This window comes from Rissa tridactyla, chromosome 1 (genome assembly GCF_028500815.1).
Source record: "Rissa tridactyla isolate bRisTri1 chromosome 1, bRisTri1.patW.cur.20221130, whole genome shotgun sequence".
In the NCBI taxonomy this organism is placed as follows: domain Eukaryota; kingdom Metazoa; phylum Chordata; class Aves; order Charadriiformes; family Laridae; genus Rissa; species Rissa tridactyla.
Window position 1 is genome coordinate 170807063 of NC_071466.1, and position 23893 is coordinate 170830955.

Consider the following 23893-nt stretch of genomic DNA (forward strand, 5'->3'; position numbering starts at 1 on the left):
TGTTCTCCAGGGAGAACAGGTGACTGTACTATGCTGCCATTTCTTACTACTTTAAAAATGGTGTTGATTGAATAATGAAGGAATGCAGAGTATTGTCACAGGGCTATGGAGGACACAGACTACTTTTTATTTTGCTCCCCAGACCTTTGCAGAAGTGATGGTCCAAATGTGTCACACCATTCAACAAGTTAAAACTATATTCTGTCAAAAGAGCTACTGGGTGAATAGTGTTTTGATTATGCTTATCCAGAGACAACAAAGAAAGAAGTCCTAATGTTTTCTAATTTTATTTTGTTTTATTCTATTTTTTGTATGGTGGTGGAGAAAGACAAAGTTGCATTGTTGTACATTTCAAAAGATTATTCATTATGATAGACACATATAATATAATAATTTAACTTTTGGCTAGTTTCTCAGAAGTTCTTTTCTAATGGTGCAGTGTAAATAGGTGAAGTTAGATGAAAAGGAAAGAAGATGAATATATATATAACTTCCTTTCACCTTTTCAGGTACTTTCTCATTAAAGTCAGTTTATTTTTATATCAGTAAAACTCAATAGGTCTTTCCTAAATTATCTAAATGTTAGTATGGCCAAAGTAGTCTACATAAATTCTCAGATACAGGGACTCCTCATGAAGCAAAACAGAATAAACCATTGATCCATCATGAATGAGTTATCCATCCAAAATATTGTTGCATACGTATAAGTACTGTATTTGTGAGATTAAATTTTCGTAGATTCCTTACAAATACCAGATTACCCACATTTTGTTCATTTTCTTCTCTTTCAGAAAAGAAAACAGAATGCAGACCTTTGTAAATATTTTTCTGGGATTTTTTATCTTTGAGTCTGTTGGAGCTGCACCCATCGCTGATACCATAATTTATGATTCTGAGTTCTATGACATACCATTTGGAGAGTTGCCTCACCCATTTGTCTATGATGAAAACGAGCAGTCTGACCAACTAGAGGTAATCAGAACTTCATTTATTCTGTCTTTCCAAATTGCACAAATGCAGTGCCTACTGATGAGTTTTTGTTGGCTATGAAAACATTTATCAGACAAATCTGCTCATGTGGTTGCCATTGCCTTTGGTTGTTCAATAGTTTTCTGTGCTAATAACACACTGTAGTTCATTCACATTTTCCCTAATCTACAAATGTGGCCAAAATATTTCCTGTTTAATTTTTTTTGGTCATAATCTTTGAAAGCAGATGAAAGCTACCGTGCTTCCCTCAGCTCTCCTTGCATTGCCACAAAATCTGTTGGAGATTGTCCTTGTGATTTTCTGTCTGTATGAGGCATGAAGGTGGCTGAGATAGGACATTCAGCATTCCACATTAAATGAGGTTGTAAAGTGCTGTTTCCCAAGTTTATTTCTTACAGTAATAGATATGTTCAATATGAGTATTTCAGGCTATAACTGCTAGTGGTTTCTATTTCTGTTAGGAAAGTGGGCAGAAGGAAGAAAAAAAGAAAAGGAAAGCACCTTCATTGAAAAATGGGAAAGTAAGAAAGGTTACTGAAGAAAAACTGTTGGAATTCTGTTATAGTATGAGACAGTAAGATGTGTTGCCTGTACAAGCAAGGGACTCAATTTGTTGACTAAAACGCCCCCTTCCCCTCCTACATTCCTGTATTTCTCTACATTACTGAAAGGCTACATTAATTTTAATCTCACTCTTCTGCTTAGAAATGGGCACAACTTCCCCGAGGGTGATATATACACTGTATGATTCAGGATTGAGGGAGATAAAAGTTGAGTGAAAAATACAACTTTTAAATAATAATATGGGGGATTTGCTGTTACACATAGTATTTTAGAACTTTTTCACATAACAGTACATAATTCATGAAAATATGTTCCTTTGAGTGATTCATGATTGCAACAGGAGGGACAGAAAATAGTCTTTCATCAAGGTGAGATCAAAATTGGACAGCAACCTTGAAATCAAAGGAAAGAGACAATTTAGGAATAAATATATCCCAAAACTGAAGAACTGAACAGATGAAAATAATCTCAAAGCTTGCACTAAGATCAGAACCTTACTGTTTGGGGGAAAGAAAGTATTTCAGCTAAGAAGGACTGAGAACTTTGCTCTAAAGAAATTAATTTGCCTTTGGCTTGCTTCCCTGTGCCATGCAGAATCAAAGCTCTTTAAATACTATGCGCTTGAGCTTTCTTCCCTGATAAACTCACCCCTACTTTTAGTCACCGGATACTTGTACTCTCTCTATTTCACATTGACTAATAAGTCACAGTTCTCATCTTTCTTTGCTTTTAAAATTGAAGCCTTTACCTGTCCTACAGAAGTGGCTTCCTTCCCAGAAATGGGAGAGGCTATTTTGTATGTGCCTCACAACAGAGATTTTCTCACTCAAACAATAGATTTCTTAGTAATGCATTGAAAGTTAGGTGGGACTCTCCTGTGCTGTGCTCTCTCTGTGAGGTTCTATGACACTGAAGCATGGGGAGCCCCTTTGCAAGTTTCTGAATGAAGGATAGAGACAAGGCAAGGCCCCAGTGTTTCTTTTCCAGCTGAAAGGAAATTCAGGATGATCAACAAGAAAAGACACAACAGGTCCTATCACAGGTTGCTTTCTTTTGGGTAGTATGGAATAGGCAGAGTCCGAAAAGTCTTTTCATTTTATCTTGTAAACTTCTTTCCAGAGCAGGATTTTCCTCCATTACTGATAGCCTTCTTAAAATTCATCAAGTGAAGGTCATCCATCATAGCAGTTGAAAGGAATGTTACTTTGCATATGGATGGACCTCCCTGTGAGAACCGTTTTTTCCTAGATGTTCAGCCAAAACCTTTTTTTTGCTTACATTCCTCTTACCATGTACCACCCGAAAGAAAACTAAGCATTCGCAATTCCCCTAAACCCAGGAGAAATCAGAGTGGCCAGTGCTGTACAAATCATGCAGCTTTTATAGACATGCATGTTAGTCTTGCAAGTTATCTTTTAGATACTGAATATTATTGACGTCCCTCAAGTTTTAAACAGAATACATCAATGACTTCTTGATCGTGGTTATGACCTTCCTCCTTACAACTCTGTTATTGTAAAGATGTGAACTACACAAGTGGCTCTATGTGTAAACCCCGGTATTTATGCAAGGTCATAGGTTAGTTTTTATTATGCATAGCTTAAATGATGAGCAATACCACAGAGACCCAGATAAACAGCAGGCCTTCATTAGATCTGGCCTGTGTACAGTAACTCTTTAGGGCCTGATTTAAGGCCTTCATTTCCTTTTAGAAAATTCTGAATCCTGTCTTTAGACTTCTGAAATAGTGGAGAAAAAATGAAATAGCATTTTCTGTTGTTACTGTCTTCAATTTAAGATTTTAAAATTCAGTTATGTGCAAATACAAACCATTGTTTAACACATTTTTAGACTCATTGGAGAAATACAAACTTTTTCAAGGTTGTGTGTCCAACTGATTTTCAGCAGATCCGGGAGACTGACTGGTTCCAGGATTTCAGATGTGCCTGGTGTCTTGCTCCTGTTGATTTCAATTGGAATTGGGCACCTGTACATCTTAAGGAATTAAACTAAAGTGCCTACATCAGTATGTCCTTTGCAGAATATTACCCATTGGGTACTGTAATCACTCATTCAATGTGTAACCACCAAAACAGAGGAAAGACCTAGAGGTAATTAGTGAGGGATTCCTCCCATTCATTCTATCTGGCTAAAATTAGGCGTCGCATCCCCAGACATCCTCCAAGTATGAATAATTCTCTTAGGATATCTATGGTGGTGGGTTGAATTTGTCTGGCTGTCAGGTGCCCATCCAGCTGCCTTCTCACTCCCCCTCCTCAGAGAGACAGGGGGAGAAATTAAGATTAAAAACTTCTGAGTCGATATAAAGGCAGTTTAATGAAGAAAAGCAATGGTTATGCACAGAAGCAAAACAAAGCAAAAAGATTTATTCTCTACTTCCCATCAGCAGGTGATGTCCAAACAATTCCTGGGAAGTAAGGCCCCAGTACATGTGGCGTTGCTTCAGAAGACAAATGCCTTAATAACAAAGCCCGCTCCCCCAACCTCTCCTCCTTTCTCATAGCTTTTATTGCTGAGCATGATGCCGTATGGTATAGAATATGCCTTTGCTCAGTTTGGGTCAGTTGTCTGAGCTATGTGCCATTCCAACCTCTTGCCCATCCCTAGGCTACCAGCCTTGGGATTGGGAGGGGGGTTGGAGAGACAGCCCTGCTGCTGTGTGAGCACTGCTCAGCAGCAGCCAAAACACTGATGCATTATCAACACCGTTCTAACTACAGATAGAAAGTACAGCAGTATGAGGTCTGCTATGGGGAAAGTTAACTCCATCCCAGTCAGACCCACTACACCTATCTTCCTCAAATAACTTTAGAAGTGCCCTAGGCACCTGTCTCAGGCTTAGCACCAAAATTTCAGCTTAATAAAGTTAATCAAGAGTGACTGTGTCCAAGTTCATGACTTCTTTTCTACTTCTCATTACTCTAGAAGTATTTTTCCTTGTGAACTATGTATGTTAAAAATGAAGTGTGTGTGTATATACACACACACTTCATTGGCTTGCAAAGATTTTTCTGAGAGCATTTTAACTAGATAACGGCTGTTGATATTTTTCCACTTGAAATCTATCTATTTTTTTTCATAGATTTTAGACTAAATTTAAGGTTTGGAAAAGTTACTTAACAATGGAAATCAGAGGTTATCTAACACTGCCTGCTAACATCAGCAGATCCATTCCATTTCTTGCGTTCTTTTCATTGTGTTCAATATGCGTACACGGAAAACATTTTTTAATGCAAAGATTTTGCATGGGGAAAATACTTGTATCTGTGAATTACTTGGGAGAATTGTATTGACTTCTCATTCAAAGGTATGCATTGTCATGTATTAGACGGGTCAAATCTGAGCTATAAAATCTGCGGTTTCTGAGTTCCTAGTTTGTGAGACATGGAAGACCTACCTAAAGCTTTGCATCCAAAGGCAAATTGTTACTGAAAAAAAATTAAGTAATATATCACTCAGAAATAAAATATGTACAGAGATGTTAGAGAGAACAGTATCAACTCTTTCACACATAATGGTAAAAAAAGGCAATGTAAAAGAAAAAACTTATCACAAAGGAAGAAATTCTAAGGTCCTAAAGGAGAAAGAGACTGCAAAGGAAGGTCACCGTAAGGTAGCATACAAGCATCGTGTTGGATTTATCTTCTGAAACTGGCAGTTACAATAGTAAAAACATGAGCTGCTGTATCGCCCCTTTTCTTCACAGTAAGTTTCATTATTATTTTCAATGAATATTTATATCATGATAGGGTCCAGAGGTTCCAGTCAAGACTGGATCTTCATTGTCCCAGCTGCTCTGCAAGCATGTACAAAGACAGATTTCCGTCTTTAAAACGGATACAATCAAGCCAGGCTATCAAAGGCATTCTTGTATAAGATTCTTGATGGTAAAACAGAAGGTTCAGAGTTTTTCACTCTTTGAAACTAAAACTTTGTTTGGATACTGTGTGAGGAAAACAAATTGTGGGAAGAGATTTCTATGTACATAAGCTACTAGTGCCTAATAAAATCATCTTGCAAATTTTTTATTACAGTGCTTGTTAAACATAACCAGCCCATTTTCCTTCAGGTAGGAAAAGATATGTTAGAAAAATAAGAAGTGAAAATATAGGGGCATCATGAAAATATTTTCATTAATAAGATAGGCTATCAGCGAGGCTGGGAAGCAAGGGAGCTATCCTAGCGCTGCATCAACAGCAAAACAAGGGAGGTGAATACAAGTTGGTCTGGGTCTGCGTACACAGAAGAGGTGAGCTAGAAAGTACCATCCACAAAATAATCAGAAACAAGCACTGTGAAAGCCTAATATTTGATCCTGCATTAGCTTGTTGGTTTTGAATCAAGCTGAAAATAGGATATTCAGGTGCCACACAAAGCTCAGAACTCGAGTCACACACAGACATTCACTTATATTAATGTGCGCGTACACACAAAGCATCTATGCTGTTGTCATAACACACATGAAGATGGGTCTTACTTGTGCAAGAACTCCCACTTGCCATTCTGGAGAGTTGAGAGAGGCTTACATTGCTGTTTCTATCTTTGTAGCGAGTGTCTGATTAAATAGGTGGATATGCAACGACTTTTCAGAATGTCATATACAATTTTACAAAACATATGAATTGATACAAGTAATGTAAAAGTCAGATAACTACATAGTTGATCAGAGAATTAAATTTACCATTTGAAGCTTTATGCCCAAATAGGAAATTTTCTGCTTTTTCAGAAAAGCTTTGGCTACAGCTCTTACATTCACTTGGCTGTTCATAACTGATCCCATATGCTTCTGTACAGATGTCTTCACAAAAGGTAAACATTTCTGTGGATTAAAGAGTAGTCATGGAATATCTGAGTGATGTTTCAATTATTTTGTCATATAGCAAAAGCAAATACCACAAGACAAAAAGGAAGGATTTGAAATAGCATGTTAATCCCTATATTCTTGTACAATCCCAGAAGATCTTGTCTCACCCACTTAGCTATCTGAAATGTTATAAAGACTAAGTGTACTGGCTAAGACATTCTTAAGCACCTAAAACCAATACTGGGCATGCCATTAGTTACTACTACCTTAGCTGAACAGAGTAACTACATCTTTCCTCTTGACGCAGATTGGTTGAGGTTCTCTAAGGAGTTGTCCTGGTCTGAAAACACCTAAATTTGTCCACCCAGGGATCACTGCTTAAGAGTAACTATCACGATGTTGGAAATTCCTGTGAGAGAGGTGACAGCTGAAACTCTGTAGTGAGATTACATAGACCTTGCACAGTAGTCGCTTACTACCTTGATTTCCCTGGTCACTTCATTTTTTTCTCAGACTTAGTTTTGTGGCTTCTTCCAGAAAGAAGTAATGTGCATCATCCCCACAGATGTGGAGTACAAAACAAGGATACAGATATTTTAGAAAATTACCCCAAATTCCTAAATTGTACCCATGGCTATATACTTTTTCTGAACACTGACAAGTTAAATAACATGTGCATTTCTATCCCATTTAGAAATCATTTAAGATAAGAATCATTTCAGAGCCAATCAAAACGGAACCCAGAGTGTGGTTTGGTACGCAACTCAGAGCGGCGAGTGTTGTGGTTCTGCTCTGAGTCTGTTTTGAGTCATTTCTATCTTTATTCCTGTTTAGTGTTTATCTAATGCGTGGGACATTAATAATCCTTTGAAAAAGCTCCCAGGTCTCAGATCCTTTCATACTAGGCTACATAATCATGTTTCCTTTGGCTTGTTCTCCTTCTCCTGCCATGAGTTTTGGCCCTTTGGATGTATTCTGGCTTTGTTTCAACATCGCATCCAAACTCTCCTCTGGACCCCATTTGCTGATCAGGATGTCTTCTGGAACAGAGGTTATTGAAGTGCCAGCCTCCTCAAGCTAGCAATTTATATCTCAGCTCTCCTGCTTTGGTAGTTTCAGAATCAGCACTTTTGTTTTCATCTGAACTGAAATGGTGCAAAACAGTTGTACAAATTTAGCAGATTAATTCTTTGAATTACTTACATGCAGAAATGCCTCACTCCCTGCACAAATAGCCTTAAGTGTGAGACAGATAGCTCAATAAAATCTTTGAAACATGCACAACTGTAAAACCCTAATGAAATCTGTGCCTGAATCCTTAGCTGCACAACATATATCAAGCAGCTGAGTTAGCTAAGTACAACTTCACTGAATTTCTTTCTCTAGATTCCTCAATGCAATCTAATATCTTGTTATATGCTTAAAGACGTGGTGGACTGTCCACCAGTATCAGCATAGCTGTAGTTTTCAATGACTTGTGCTATTTTTTGTTTTGCTTTTTTTAAAGGAAAAATTAGTGTAGAAATGGTACTGCGGTAACTGTATATATTTCATAGCAGCACAGTCCCTATTGTGATATCACAAAAATCCAGCGATTGAAAATTTTCTTTGAATGCTATTTCTCAAGAATGATTTTGGCTCTGGCTTTCTTTACAGGAGATCTAAGCTTGAACAAGCTTCCAACTTCTGCTTTTCAGCTTCTACTCCCAACTTAGCTCTTACTAATAGAAGGCGAAATAGTAGCTGTGGATAAAATAGCTGCAGCTATTGATCCTGGCCATAGAGTTCAGACCACAAGTTGAAGAAAAAGTAGAAAGTACAAAAAACTTAATATGCAGGGGGAAAAAAGTTCTATTATTATTATTCCTTTTTTGATATTAGTGTTCCTTATTTTTAGAGTTGTGCAGCATTGCCTGTTGTTATGATGTAGAATGTCCCTAGCAGTGGCAGAAAATGCATCACACCCATGCTCCTGTCCCCATCACTTTCTTCTGTGCACCATATTAATGTCCTGGACCCGCCACTAAATGATTGATGTTACACTGACAGGACATTTCTATATAGCATAACAGTCCACACTGTGAAGACCAACCTAAACTATTAGAAACTTCTCTAGTTTGGAGATACAGCAGCTTGTGGGTGCTACGTCTGTATCACTGCAGGTTACATGCATGTACTGGATGGGATCAAATCAGATTAAATGTCTTTGCACTATGCACTGTAGAAACGAGAGGAAGACCAGATCTGACAACAGACTTTGGGCTCGATGTCTGGTAAAAAAATATGTCTGCCTCTATACGGTTTTCTTTACAACCAAAGGAAGATGGACGGGCACTTCAGGAAGTTTTTTCGCAACAGATGTGTGCTGATCCACCCTCAGGAAGTGATTCTTCTTCCACTGTCTGCACCAGGAGCGTAAGGAGACTAAGCTACTAAATAAGACCCTTAAATTTAGTGTCTGAATTTAAGTAGAGTGAATCCTTTTTCTTCGTGTTTCTAACACTGTTTTGTTGCAGTTTGGATTCAAAGCAATCACGGTGCATTTAGAAAAAGCCAGGCTGGTGAAGTGGGCAAAAGCATGTTCAGCTCCAGCAGTGCCTGGTCTGCCTGGACTGCGTGAGGAAATGCTTGAGACCCTGAACCCTCCTTTACAGTGAGCTCTGGAAGTCCAACTGAGGCAGCCCCTTACCACAGGTCTGAGGGTTGACAAAGTTTATGGTAGATACTCTGTCATCTGAGTGATCTCCAACTTTGTCTGGCTACTTTGTATGTCTACTTTGTGGCTTGGATCAGCAGGAGCTCTTGTGGAAATCTTCATTCAATAGCTGGGACTAGTTTTCAGTCCTTTTGTGCTTTATAATAGTGCAAAGGCAAAAGCCCTGTCCTCATTTCTAAAACTGGCATATTTCTCTTTGAAATTTTATGTCTTGCAAAACTTCAGCACTGTTCCAAAGAAAAGCATCTGCTGTAGGCTAACTTAGATATTACAGAGCCTTCAAAGCAGAATGTTAGAAACAAAATCTGTAATTTCAAATACAGAGCTGGAATGAGGCTTTGACTTCATTCGTACTCATGGAAATACAGATTAGCTATCTCCATTTATATGAACTTCCTTCATTCTTAGATAACAGAATTAGCAAGTTAAATCTCTGTAGCAATGCTGTGCAGCATAAATGTTTTTACTCAGATAAAATCAGACATGACATAGATACACTTGCTTTTGAGACAAGAAGCTTTAGGGTGTTCTGTGGTCAAGGTGCTAAAAAGATTACTTCTCTTTCCAACACGAATTATAAGAACCTCAGAGTCTACCTATATTTTCCAAGGCAGAAACCACAGACATTACTTTCTAGAGAACCGGGTTCCAACTCTAGAGCTCTGTAACTTAAATATTAAGGTTAGTCTGACTGAAATATGAATGGAAATTTATGCGTGTATGTGTATGCAAGACCCAGCAAAAACAAACAAACAAACAAACAGACAAATTATAAGGCTTAAAGGGTTAAAAGAATGGCCCGCATTGAAAATGAAGGACACTGTACCTGACAGCACTACTTCCAGAACACTGTTCCCAGAAGCAGAACTGAGGAATGTGTTGTTTATGCCAAAATCAAAGGTCCTGCGCCCTGATAATGTCGCAGCACAGATGACGTCTTGGTGAAGACCCTTCATCGTACCACCAGCAGACAGGAAAGAAGGTTGTAGAATACAATATATACCATTCTTTTACATGTTAGCCATCATGAAATCACATTCCCAATGAGGAAAAGCAGGCAATGGGCAGCAACCCGGCCTAAGGTTCTTGGATGCCGTAGGATCCAAGACTCTGAGGAAAAAGACTGACCCATAATAGACAGTGACTCTTGAAGGAGATAGAAACCTGTCCAAAGGTTATTTTTCAGTGTTCGTCAAGAAGAACCCCAGAGGCACTAAAAGGACTTAGTAGCTTCTGTCCCTCATTTTCTGTGTTGAATACAGGTGATCCTGGCCAGACCACTCAAGCACACACATTTAGGTGTGTGGGAGCATGTGGGTGTAAATAAGCAAGTAATTAAAATCTGAGAGAATGAATGTGAGTAGGTAAAATCAGTTAACTTTGAAAATTTGTAAACAAATATCACCTTCCACTTCCCCAAGATGTCCCTGAGTTTTATTACAGTAATTTCTCCATGCAACTTACTTAAGTAGCTCTTTAAAAGAAAATGACAATTTATCTGAGCTGCAGAATTTGCTGTCCAAGCAGATGTTGCATTAACATCCAATGGCTCACAGATCTATTTATTTTTAAGATAGAACAAGAGGAGAAAAGAAGACCTTAAATGCAAAATTCAAGAAGAAACAAGTATGAGCCACTTTTGGAAAAGAAAACAAACCAAAAACCTCTACCATAATTAGGCATTTTCTTGTAAGCCTTTGGTAATTTTAAAACAGCTGCGGGGGAGACTAACTCCTTTTGATGGGTCAGTGTGTGGTACAACTGTTCCTTCAAGTTTATAAGGCCTCTTTTTAAGTTCTGAACTTTTGTATCTGTTTGTAAATATGGGGTTTTTTGCAATAAAAGAAGCACTGAAGCAGGATACACTTCAGACTCTCCTGTAGATTTGAATTATTATAGGTAATATATCAACTTTGTTCCTAAAAGATGTAGACATAAAGCAATAGACAAAACATCTGCCACTAGAATTACACCTCAGAGGTAAAATGTGGCAACTGGTGTCTTCCAGCCTTGCTCTTTACCTCTTTAAATCTATTTATTTTCTATATTTTATTATTTTGCATTGATTATGTGGGTTCATAATCCTCGTGTAGGTTACTCTTATCTACATTTCTATTCTGTTCCACCCCCACTGACTCCTAGCCCACAGATACTCTTTCAACGTATTTTATTTTCACATCCCAGCCTCCTGAGCCATTTCTAATCTTAAAAACCTTTTCATTTTTCTCACCTGCTTTTCAGCCAATGGTGAGAGATAGATACCTAAAAAGCCCATCCAAAAATAAGCATCTGTGGTCAGTGTGTGAGACTGCTTTTCAGGTTTTGTCTCATTTTCTGCTGACTGTGAAAGTATGTAGTGTAGACTAGATGCCTAGCCTATGGATGACTAAAGTTACAAGTCTTTTCCCAGTTGTATTCTATCACTCATTGATACGTTCAGATTTCTGTGCTCTTGACTTTTGTAACTTCCTGGTCTGAAATTACCTCTAAATTTGCCATCCACATTAAGCAATTTCATTTGTAAATGTAGTTACACTGGATAAATACGGGGGTGTGTGGGGGGGAAATGCAATCTTAGGAAAGATATTATTCTGCTTACAGCATGTTCTGTGGCTAATATTCTGCACTGGTACTCTCTAAATCTCTTCATTGATTCCAAAGACAGAGTAGGGTAACTATTAACCACATAGTTCGATGGCTAAAGGTAGGTGATGTGATTCCCTTTCAGTGTTTTCTTATGCCATGTATTATATCTGGCTTGGAAGGCTGATTATGATTCAAAGACTTGCAACTATTGGCAAAGAGAAAAGTGCTTTATTTATTTCTCTAAAATATTCTTCCTGCTTTGTGATTTTTCATAAAGTATCTTACTTAGGGTAGCAAAGGAAACATAAACCCACCCCCACTCCCAAACCCCTAAAAAACCTATGTAGAATAATACCATTAAGTGAAGTAGAATCATTTCTGTTTCAATTTTTTAGTAAAGTGTGTGTTGCCAAAAATAAACAAACATCTGGAAGACAACGGTCCATTCTGTACAGTATATATAGTCCAAGTAACATCTTTGTTTTGTTACAATCTTGCGTGATTTATCAAATATGTAGAAGATAGAAAGCTGCATGGATCAGATGACTGATAATGGAAAACAGATTTTTACCTTTAAGTTACTGGTTCAAGTCCAACCTACACACAGCAAGCAAATACTGCTCATGCTCCAGGTCTGGTATGTATTACACACATATCAGTGAACTCCTACTCTGTTACCAGTGTAAAAATGGCAACATCATTAAATTCACTGTAATAACTGGCATTTTTTATGACAGTCACAACTGCTACAGGAGACTGAGTAGATAATACTAACTCACTGCTGGGAGCAGTTTCTCTAGAACCCAGATTTAGCACATTGGCAAGGAAACTACAGGGAGGTTTTCAACTGCACATTTCCAAAACTAGATAACGTCCTCTAATAAAAAAGACACAACAGTCTAAGAACAGAATTACTAGAATTGAATACCTCTGCTTTGGTACCCAACAGCTACAGCGATTAATCAACTAAGAACACCTGAGGAAGCATAAAGCAAACCACAAATTCCAAGCTAGTAAGTTACATAAAGTGTGTCATCAAATATTCAGAGAAGTGGCAGTCAGTGTAGATGACCCAAACACCATGACAAGTGAAAGGAACATTATCTTAGATCTGAAGCCTGTTTACAAACTGTATCTTGAAAATGCTCTTCTCCAGAATATTATTTTCAGTAGGACTGCCACAAAAAATGCATACAAAGCCATTAATAGGTCTCAAAACATCTGGATTTTGTTCTGAAGTTCAGGACAGGGACTCTTATCTGATTTTCACAAAACTGGTGAAGTAGTAAACCGCATGTGCAAGCACTTTAGTGCAGTACTACCCTGGGTCAATAAAAGTCTGGAATGTATCTCTCCCTCTAGGCTTCCTCCATTCAGAGAACATCTGTCCCATTTCCTTTGTTCCCAAAGTCTTCTTTTGATTTGTCCCCAAGTCCATTCCTGGTTAAGCTGTTTTACTGTCAGTGCTGCAGATGAGAACATTGTGTATTGGTCTGCACAAAGCAACAAGGTACATCCTTACTCTTACTTACACCAACAGGTTACTCCATCACAGTTCAGCTGAAGTTCATTTTGCTCACTTGATCACCACGCATTTTGCAAAGTTATGATCCTAGTAACTGTATCGGGGCATTTTTATCCATAAGCTCTACTTAGTAATAGTATCTACGGCTTACTGAAATACAACTAAAGAATATACAGAGAACCTGAAGTGTACTCAGTCAAAAACTCAGTCTGTGAGGTTCAGAGTGCTTCCTGGTTGTTCATTGCTTCCATATTCTCTGTCTTAAGTGAAACTAATTGATGCAAAATATTTGAACCTATGACCACTATATAACTTAAGCCAAATTATTTCTGTGCAAAAAGTAAATTTTAGGTGATTATTTAGATGTTCTCAGGAGGTCTAGGATCATAATGTTTAATACTGCCTATGTTATATAGCTACACTGCAAAATCCGGAGAGACTATCTTCCAAAATATTTGTTATATATATGTATACATATATGAATGTATATAGGTTTTTCACATAAATATATTTAAAATCTATCCTATCTAGGGTTAGTAAAACAAAAATAACTCTACTTGCTGAATGTTATATAGTTAAGCTATGAGATTCAAATGGGGATCACAATACAGCAAAAGCTTTGTTCGTGCTTGGGACCCAGATCTCAAGTGTGTTAGTTCCTTTAACTTGTATAGTCTACTTAGAAAGCCTAATTTAAAAAATACTAACCTCCTGTCCAGTCTGGATGCAATCTACTTTTACCTGTCTTTTACAACTAGAATTTATGAGCTCTGGTGTGAGTGATTTCAACAATCGGTTCTCCACAGGGACAGAACAGTCAGCAGTAGAGGGGGGCTCATCACAAAAATGTGAGCGGTTTGACTAGGTGAAAACTCAGGATTCAATAGTTTTATGGTGGTGTAGTGCTAGAAGGCTGAAACGAATGGGGGAAAATCTTTACTAAAGCATAATTTTAGGCTTCTGCGCCTTCACTCTTGGGATAAAGACATTGTTACAAAATTCCTACTTTTGACCGTGCCTTAGATATAGGCTAAGGAGCGTTAAATGCAGCACAGGCATGCAGCACCCACAGAAGTGGATGTATTATCTAAATCTTAAACAGTACTTCAGATCTGCAAAGTCCTATAAGTACAGCTGTTAATTGTTGTGGATTTAAAAAAAAAGAAGTGCATTTTCGAAGGAGGCCCTGGGATGGTCAAACAATGATATCACACATGGGGAAATCAAGACACAGTGGTAAAGTAACTTGCAAAGGTCACACAACTAGAGTGGATTCTCAGTGTCTGGTGATTACAGTAAACCACTCTGTCTCTCTGCAAATGTAGGCCCCTCTCCAACAAGCCTGGCAAGTCTGCAATACTCTGTTTATGAGGGGTGATATGATGCAAGAAAATTGCTACATCTTCATTTTTATCCTGAAGTTGCCATATAGCAAAATCAACTGAATGCATCTTTAGATTACAGTTAACACAAGAAAATTCACCGGTTTGACTAATTATGTTGAGTGGAGAGGAAAAAATAAGGTTTCTTGTTCCATGAAAGGAACTCCCAAATTTTATAGGATTTTTCTAAATCAAGATTTTATCTAACTTTTTTTTTATTTATATCCTTAATTTTTTGTACTACATAGTGCGGCCACTGATCAATAAAGCTAACCAGAGTCTTCTGTTACTCAGATTCAGAAAAAAAATTGACAAAAACACTGCCAACATATTTGCAAGTAGTATGTGAACTTAGACTTCAGAATTCTTAGATAATAAGATTGATAATAAGTATGTTAATATTTTTAAAACAGAGCCTGAACAGCTACCTTGGATTTGGATTTATGCTGGTAAAATTTACAATTTTATGGTCAAATGTCTTGCATCTTTTTCATATTTCACAGCAAATTTTCCTTTGTCACGCAGAATATATCAGTTTTTATCATAAATCTCACTTCAAATAAATGTGGAAAAATGCATTTTGTTATTACATGTTCTTGCTAATGAAGCATATGCAGTGTGCATGCATGTGTGCATACAAAAAAAACATTTAAAACACCAAGATGAAAAGTGAATGAGCATGTTGGAGTTTCATAACTTGTTTACACATCATCAGAATTCATTATAGCTGCCAAATAAAATGCAGCTCAACCACTAAACCTCAGAACATATATGACCTCTAGTGGGAGAATATGAATAAATAGAAGAGAAACAGCTGTCAGTGGAAGTAAACAGTAACATTTCCTGTTTCCTCTTAATTTCCCTAGACAGAGATTGGGACAGTACTACCTGCTATAATTCAAGAGAGTTATTCTTCTGCACCATTGACAGAAGAACCCGATGAGGAAGCATCAACTCCAAAATTAATTGATGGATCTTCAGCACAAGGGTCTGGGGTTCTTGGACCTCAAACTCAAGATGGTTAGTAGGAAAGAGCAATGAGTTTCACGTGTGTAGCTTTGCTTTGAGTAAGCCCACTTTGCTTGTTTATGAATGTCTGCCTCTCTTACTGTAGAGGAGGTACATAATTCCTGTACCTCTCTTACTGTAGAGATGTATAACATGCCTATCTTGAATGCTGTGAAGTCAGATAGGTGCCTAGTCAAAATTTTTCCGCACTATTTCACTATGAAAATGACTGATCACCAATGAAGATTTTTTTTCAAATAAAATTTTATTAACACTTAAACACAATTTAAAAATTTGCAAATGGTTGGCAAATGCTACCAGTACTTTTTTATTGACTTAGATTTCAATATCATTGCCAACTATTTTTATTTTATAATGCTTTGTTATATGATTTTTATAAATATGTTCATTCAAAATATAATTAAAATATTGAATAATTTTGGACCATGAAAACTAGAAAATATGAAACTTCAGGAAAGGAACTACTTAGAAATTTTGGGTGAAGCTGATTTGTCTTCGAACAAGCTATAGTGAGCTAAGAACTTTCTACATCTCACCAGGGAATTAAAATTCTAAGACATAATCTGTCTCTCTCCCATGCAAACATTCTGATGCTAATAATTGGCGTTTGTTAGCAGCTACTCTAAACTCTTGTAGCTGAAGATCACTAGAGTTATCCACTGCTGCGATGGGTCTTTTTGTTGTGTGGCTATCAACATACAACAACAGGAAAAGCCTACTTTTTACTATGCCTAACACTGTAACTGAGCGCCATAGAAGAAAATGAAATGGGAAGAAAAAAAAAAAAAAAAAAGAGTTCATGCTTCCAAAACTGTGTGTTCTGTGAAGAGAAATTAATCATCCCTAGTCTTGTTTTTATACATATTACTAGTGAACCTTGACCAGGCAAAAAAGATACACTGATGTCAAAACAAATAAAAATGGAAATGAGAATTTCCCAGAAGAGTTCTGAAAAAACCCACACAATTTCCTTCAATTTTGAAAGCTGCAGGATGCTACTAAACATTTCACATAAATATTACATATTAGGAATTCTGTATCTGTCAACATTTTTGAGCACTGAGTGCAAATCAACTAGTGCATCAACTGAAGATATTCATGGGAGGCTCAAGACTGTAACATATCAAATCAGACTTTTTTTGTGTCTTTATTCTTTTTTTCAGTAACATAGTTTCCTGTCAGATATTGTTGCTGTTCTTGGCTTGATATTGGATAGAAGACTACAAGGCTGAGGAACATCAAGCCAAGTTCATTTTTCTTGTTGATATCTTTTTGAATCCTTCCCATACCTCTGTCATTTTTCAGTCTACACCAGCCATGGGTGACAAATACCACTCCTCCAAGATCAAAAATAGGGCAGAAGGGGAAATTCTCTTCCTGTACAATGTCGCAATATTTTGAAAAATTGTCAGCCATCCTGAACTCTACATTCATTTAGGTTTGTATTTGCTGGAATGGTTCAAGGTGTGACCATTTATTTTTTCCTGCTGTCAGGCTTGCTCCCTGTAGCTAATTTAAGCTGTCCTGTGAAGGAAGTTAGGGAAAGTATAAAAAGAGTTCCATTTCTGCAGAAATATTATTTCTGGATGTCCAAGTAGAGATTCTCAAATAAAAGAGTCTTGCCTGAAAAGACACACGTATATAGCCCAGTCTTCAGTTAGTTACTGCTGCCTGTTGGTAATTGACACATATTACGAAGGCAAATCTTCCACGTAGCCACAACTGATCTGGAGAAGAAACTCATCTGCAAGAAAAATATTTTCATACTCATTAATTATGCTACTATTTTATAAAGTAACCAGAACAATGAACCATCTGCTACAAGGAGGAAGAAAACACGAAACAGAAAAGGATTTCTCTGGGATTAAAAGCTGAGAAAAAGATATGCTGATTTATACCGGTAACCAAAGAAAAGATGTATCAAAAATTCAACACACATAGCAAGTAGCAACTTTTCCTACTGAAAATGACATTCAGACAAATCAGGTAGTGTCACAGTTCTCGCTAAATTTGAAAACAGTAGCATCCAAAGAAACTTCTGAATTTACGGTATTCATGCAGTTTTATGACTGAGAAGAATGGCTTAAGTTTTCATTTTCATGAACTTCTGGTGGTAACCAAATTTTTTGTTAACATGGTCTCCAAGTTACCTTAACTCAGACTGACAGAGAAACTTTTCATGATGCTGAATTTCTGAATCAGAAAACATAATTAAACCACATGTAAGGAAATTGAGGTTCTTCTCCATACCTCTGTAGGAAAATATTAATCTCTTTACAAATTATTCAGAATTGCTACTTATAGAATTAAACTTGGGAAATCTTAACGAGTTTCAGTCATCAACTCTTATTTCTCCATCTAGACGGAAGTGCACACTTGCCAGTTTAGGGGGAAATTGATCTTTGGTTGGCTGCTGTCACCTAGTATTCTATTGTTATAGTCTGAGAAATGCTGTATCAGAACAAGTTAAATGACCTTCTAATAGGCATAGGCAGAAAAAAAATAGTTTTAAGCAAAATTTAATCACTTTCTTGTTGCAATTATATGATGTAGTGATCAAAACAGGATGGGAGTGAACTTTAACATCAGCAAAATCTTATCATTATGTGCTTAGGCGAGCATTTCATTGTAGTAATTACAATTTTTGTACATTTTTTGGTAACAAACTGTTTTCTTTTAATTTCTTTTATAGGCCTTCCCACCTGCCTTTTGTGTACGTGTCTCGGGACCACTGTCTACTGTGACGATCATGAGCTTGATGTTATTCCACCATTGCCTAAGAAAACCACATATTTCTACTCACGCTACAACAGAATCAGGAAGATTAACAGAAATGACTTTGCTAACTTAAGTATGGATAGAAGTATTGTTGCAATTAGCTTTAATTTCTATAATTTCTGACTCATACTAATTTAAGACATAGCAATTCACTTTATGTAATGTTTGATGACGGTAGGATTATACACATAATTGCACGTATGGAAAAATGGTTTGCTGCTTTTGAATGTAAATACAGATTCTCTGTTAAATTTTCGAATCTGAAATAACAATGTTCATGTATCTTTTTGCTGTTACTTGTAACCATCTTTGAAAAGGTAGAAAAAAACCCCAAACCTCATGGAACATTTGTAGCATATTGGAAAGTACTGTTTTCCTAGACAAAACAAGTTCTCAGGTTGACATACTTTCAAATATTTGCAAAGTATATGTGTGAAAGGAATTTTACCTTTACGTTTTACCTTTAAAGTATATGTTCGTTGCTTTACTCCAGAATTATCTAGGAAAACCTTCAGTAAATGAAAACTGCTAATCCAAAACCATTTGTGGCCTCAACCTGGCCAAAATTGGTGGTTTAGGGAGCTTATATTTTCACATTTCCTACTTGAGATTCTTCAAGATACCTAATTTTTCAGGAAGTATTAAGCCTACCCTGTTTAGGGATGGGAACTGCTATACACTCACCAGCCTGCATATCAAGACAAATTCTTTGGGTTTTGTTTTGGACCTAACTCTGCGTAAATAGTGCTTATTGATTTTATGAGGAGAAGTGTGGAATCAGTGCCAAAAGAGGTTACTGCAATAATTCAGGGGAATGCAAAGATCCATTTATGAAAGAAAACTGTAAGGGTTTGGCTTGCACAAACCAAGATGAAGGTTGGGAAGGAATACAATTAGTATGTAAAAAACACAAGGGAAATAAATACTAAGAAGAGAGAAAATTCATTTAGGCCAAAATATACTGCTAGCATAAGAATGAAATAATAAAATAAAATGAAATGAAATGAAATAAAATAAAATAAAATAAAATAAAATAAAATAAAATAAAATAACAATGAATAACATTCTGGGTGGAAAATAGAAGTAAGCTACAGAAAAATACATTTAAAATTAATGCATATTAATGCACTGATATTTAGGCATTGCTCTCTTTTGCAATAAACAAGTTTAATTTTCTTTATTTGATTGGAAAAAAATGTTTGAGTGTATTTTATAAAAAAGACAATATATCAAATTTCTTACATATAGGAAAATGTTGGAAATAAAGAAATGTGGAACAAGGTGGTAGAGAATATGTTTACTTCCCTTTAAATGTTATTTTTCCAAAAGTTAACCATTTAAGAGATTCCCAGAACATACATAAATTTTAAAAATATTAACTTCAAAATCTTTCACTGGAAGATGTATGAAGAATGACACAGACAATTCTAAACAGAATGAGAAGGAAATATTGGTCCCCTTCCTTAGGACAATTGTTCAAATACAGGTTATTGCATTATATACAGAGAGAGAGAGATGCCACATAGTGGGTCAGGAATAGACCCGATTCAAGACATTTCACCTGTAATTTTAATAACCTATTTGCCTTTTTCTTTTTTAAAACTTTCAGGAAATACTTTCTTATATGCTTGTTGTATCTTATTTCTCTGACAGACAATTTGAAGAGGATTGATTTGACAGCAAACTTTATATCAGAGATCCATGAAGATGCTTTCCGGAGATTGCCCCAACTTGAGGAGCTGGTGCTCCGTGACAATAGGATAAGGCAACTCCCTGAGTTACCACCTACCTTAACATTCATTGATGTTAGTAAGAACAGGCTTGGTCGCAAAGGAATACGTAACGAGGCATTTAAAGTGAGTCTGGGTTTGATGGGAAAATCTTTACTTCCTCTCTCCAAAGGATATGGTCAGAGGAGCAGCCTAAATGTCCATCTACAGTACTAAAAATATTAAGATTATAGGCACCATGACTGTCCTGGCTGCTGGGTAATCTATAAAGATGGAGCAAGATGTATAAGCACTATCAGCTGGACATGAGAACCCTTTTTATTCTTCTTTACAAAGATCCACACAAGACATGCGATGGCACACTATGTTTGTATCTATGCACCAACCACCCACATGACTAGCAAGACTCCAGAAATCTGCGTGATGTTCCCTTACAAGTAGTCAAGAGGGAAGGGCAAAACTGTGGATGCTGCTACTTCAAACTTACTCTGCTGTGTATCTACATGGGAACTTGCTAGATTATTCATTAAATGTATATATTTCCTTTCCACCTTGAAAAGCGGGAAAGTTGGAACCTCTGAGTGATCGTCCTTCCTCAAGAATTTTGGTGGATAGAAGCATCTATGTACTGCTCTTAATTGCATGTGAAATCTGAAGTCATTATAGAATATAGGCTAGATTTATATGTTAGACCTAGCTCACATGCACTCTTCGATTGCATCTAAGAAGGAAATTGTAACCAGTCACCTCTGAATTCCTCCTTTGGAAGACAGGTTCTTAATGAAGCAACAAACAACAGTTACTGAACCAGATATTTTCTGCTAGACCAACATAAGGCAGGTGCTGGGAATAGGAATGATGGGCAAAAATCAGTCCCCCCAGTTGAGACTCTGGCCTAGCACCCTTCTGTTCTGCACTCACCTGATTTTAGCCACAAGAAGGAGTCTCAGCGTTTATCTTCCATGTTTACCTTCACCCAAATAATATCAGAGTTCTGTCAGTAAGGACACTGCACTCAAGGTACAATAGTAACATGTGTCTAAAAAGGGGGCAAAATGATAGTATTCTATGAGCCTTATTTATGTAGCCAAGTTTATATCTAATTATTGTTATAAATACCAGATGAAGCTGCTTCTTCCACTAAATCAAGGGAGAAAATGATTGAGCTTTTCAAATGGAATGATAAATTTATTTTTAGGTCAGGCATTTCTTATGCAGTCAGAATTTGCTTCAACACCAATACATTTCTGCAAAATTGAGTAAGCTTGTCACAAAAGCAAGAAAACAGACAGAATAGGAAGCCTTTCTGCATAATGACTGGGAGAGGCAGTATTTTCAGTTTAGAACAGTATGAAATTACATCTCTAATTATTAAGTCTCTAGGCATTTCAGAATTTTTTTTTTCCTTCATTTTAATCCAAACACCTAATTTTTAACAACAACACTTGTGCCTGTGCAAACGAAGGTTCATGCCTGTCTTTGAATTTCTGATGTTTTCAACCGTATCATGCTGAAACAAAATGCGTTCGTATCCAGCGGTTCTCATTGCAGTGATAAATTTCAAAGTTACTTGCTAGACATTTTCAAAAATGTGTGTAATTTTCTCGTGAATTTTTCCTTCATCCTCTAGGATCTGCATGAGCTGCAGCATCTTTACATCACTGACAATAACTTGGATCACATTCCATTGCCGCTCCCTGAAAGCCTGCAAGCTCTTCATCTTCAGGTAGGCTACAAAAGTATCATGTTCAAATAGTAAGTAAAACTGGAAAGTGTAACTATTGTCTTGCTTTGTTTCTTCTCTTTATCCAAAAGTGTACTTCACTAAACAAAATATTGGAAACATACAATTAATCAGTGAATGCAGTATTTGAAAGAAGTAAAATTTAGCTCAGCTAAGCTTTAATTATTAGAATTTGTAATACCATATTATTTCAAGCATAAAATCCTAGGTTTATTGTTAGTACGGATTAAAGTTAGTTTCACAGCCGTCAAGAGCAACAGTAGTCTAAGAGACTTCAAAGACAGAAACCCCTCACACTGCTCGTACAAATCTTCCAATAGGAATACTTTTAGATACCCACAGAAAGTTGCTATATCCGGCGTATTTCATTGTCTTAATAAAGGTCATTCCCAACTGCAAACAGTTTTTCAGCCAAACTTTTCCATTTCACTATTTTGGAACATCCCATCCACAATCTTTCTGTAATATTTTTTTTTGTGTTTGCTTTTACCTAAACTATTGTTTCTGCATTCTTCTTTTTAACCTTTTCCATCTCTGCTTCTTTCCCTTTACTGCCTCTTGTACCAATGCCCAGTATTGATGAATAGAAGATGTTTTTATGTATTACATAATGCAGCAAAAAACCTTTGAATAAATAGCCTGATGGACCATACATAATCTGACCTCTATCTATCAATAAATAAATCTATAGAAATACTCTGCTTGCTAGACGATTATTTTTTTCACCTACCCATGCCTGTAAATTAAATATTCAGTGCTATGTGCTACAGACCAAATCTAGTCAGCTGGATTTTTTCCACACCAACTTCTGACTAGCAAAGGAATGGAGAAGGGAAGAATTTTCAGACAGCCCTCATTTTAGCAGATGACCTTTTTAGTCTCAATTTCCAGACAATATTGTATTCTAGCAATTCATTGTTGAAAATGGTTCATTTCAAGAACAAAAGCTCAGTGAAGATAAGGAATATAAGAGGAATTTAAATTAAAGGAATGAAACCTAAAGCATTAAATTTTCCCTGTATATATACAGATGTGGGCTAAGCTAATGTGAGAGGGCCTGGGGGAAAGAAATTTGTCACAGATCATATTGCAGATTTGTGCCTTTGCAGGTTGAGGCATATCAAGCTGTCAGGATGATAATTACGGTTCTATGATTTTTGGACTGGCCTATGCTGGTTCCAGTTTGGGTTAATAAGGCTCTATACTTGTGGATATGGAAATTAAAAATGCTCTGTACTTCTACCAGGCCCCTCCTGCAAAGCCCGTCTCTGCTACATGATCTGAGTTACTCAGTTCTGAAGCTTTGTACTGGCCAAGAAATTTTCCCACTGCTTGGGAGATTTCTCTGTTGATGACTTTCAGCTACAATCTGGTCCCCTGGGTTCAAATAAGTATCTCTCCAGGCACTAAAAATACATCCATAAATTGTTCTTTTTCCTTCAAAGAGTAAAACATTGCTTTCAAGCAACTATTCTGATATCTTTTTTTTTTTTTTTTTTAGAACAACAACATTCAAGAGATGCACGAAGACACTTTCTGCAAAATGAAAGATTTTACTTATGTACGTAGGGCTCTTGAAGACATCAGACTGGATGGTAATCCCATCAACCTGAGCAAAACACCTTATGCATACATGTGTCTACCCCGTTTGCCTGTTGGTAACCTCATCTAAGCTTTGACAGAAGACAATACTGTCATACACTATAAGAATATTTAAAGACAAATTATTAACTCACTGCTACACTAAGCAAGATGCATTTTTTCAAATCTCAGTAGTTTGGGAAATATTTTTATTAATAATGAAATTGATTACTGAGATACAAAGAATAGTATAAAATGCTAAAACTCCATTATCTGCACCTGACTGTAAGCTGTATAGCAACAGCAAGAACTATATTTTACTACAAAAACTGTACTGAAGGCAATAAAAGATCAATGTAAATGCAAAATTTTATGCTGAATTATTCAGAACTAATGTATGAATTCTAAAGTTAAATAATTTTATACGTTAAAATCTACTATAA

General features: G+C 36.6%; 1 protein-coding gene across 1 annotated transcript in view; it reads left to right on the top strand.

Moving 5' to 3' along the window:
- The window catches only part of EPYC (epiphycan), a 30296-nt gene extending 6755 nt beyond the window's left edge, over positions 1–23541 (top strand). Inside the window, exons 2-7 of the mRNA XM_054183062.1 lie at positions 792–972; positions 15455–15608; positions 18310–18468; positions 20049–20251; positions 21756–21851; positions 23371–23541. Coding sequence (XP_054039037.1) covers positions 805–972; positions 15455–15608; positions 18310–18468; positions 20049–20251; positions 21756–21851; positions 23371–23541 — 951 coding nt within the window. The 5' untranslated portion in view covers positions 792–804. The remainder of the gene's footprint in view (positions 1–791; positions 973–15454; positions 15609–18309; positions 18469–20048; positions 20252–21755; positions 21852–23370) is intronic.
- Positions 23542–23893: the final 352 nt, after the last annotated feature.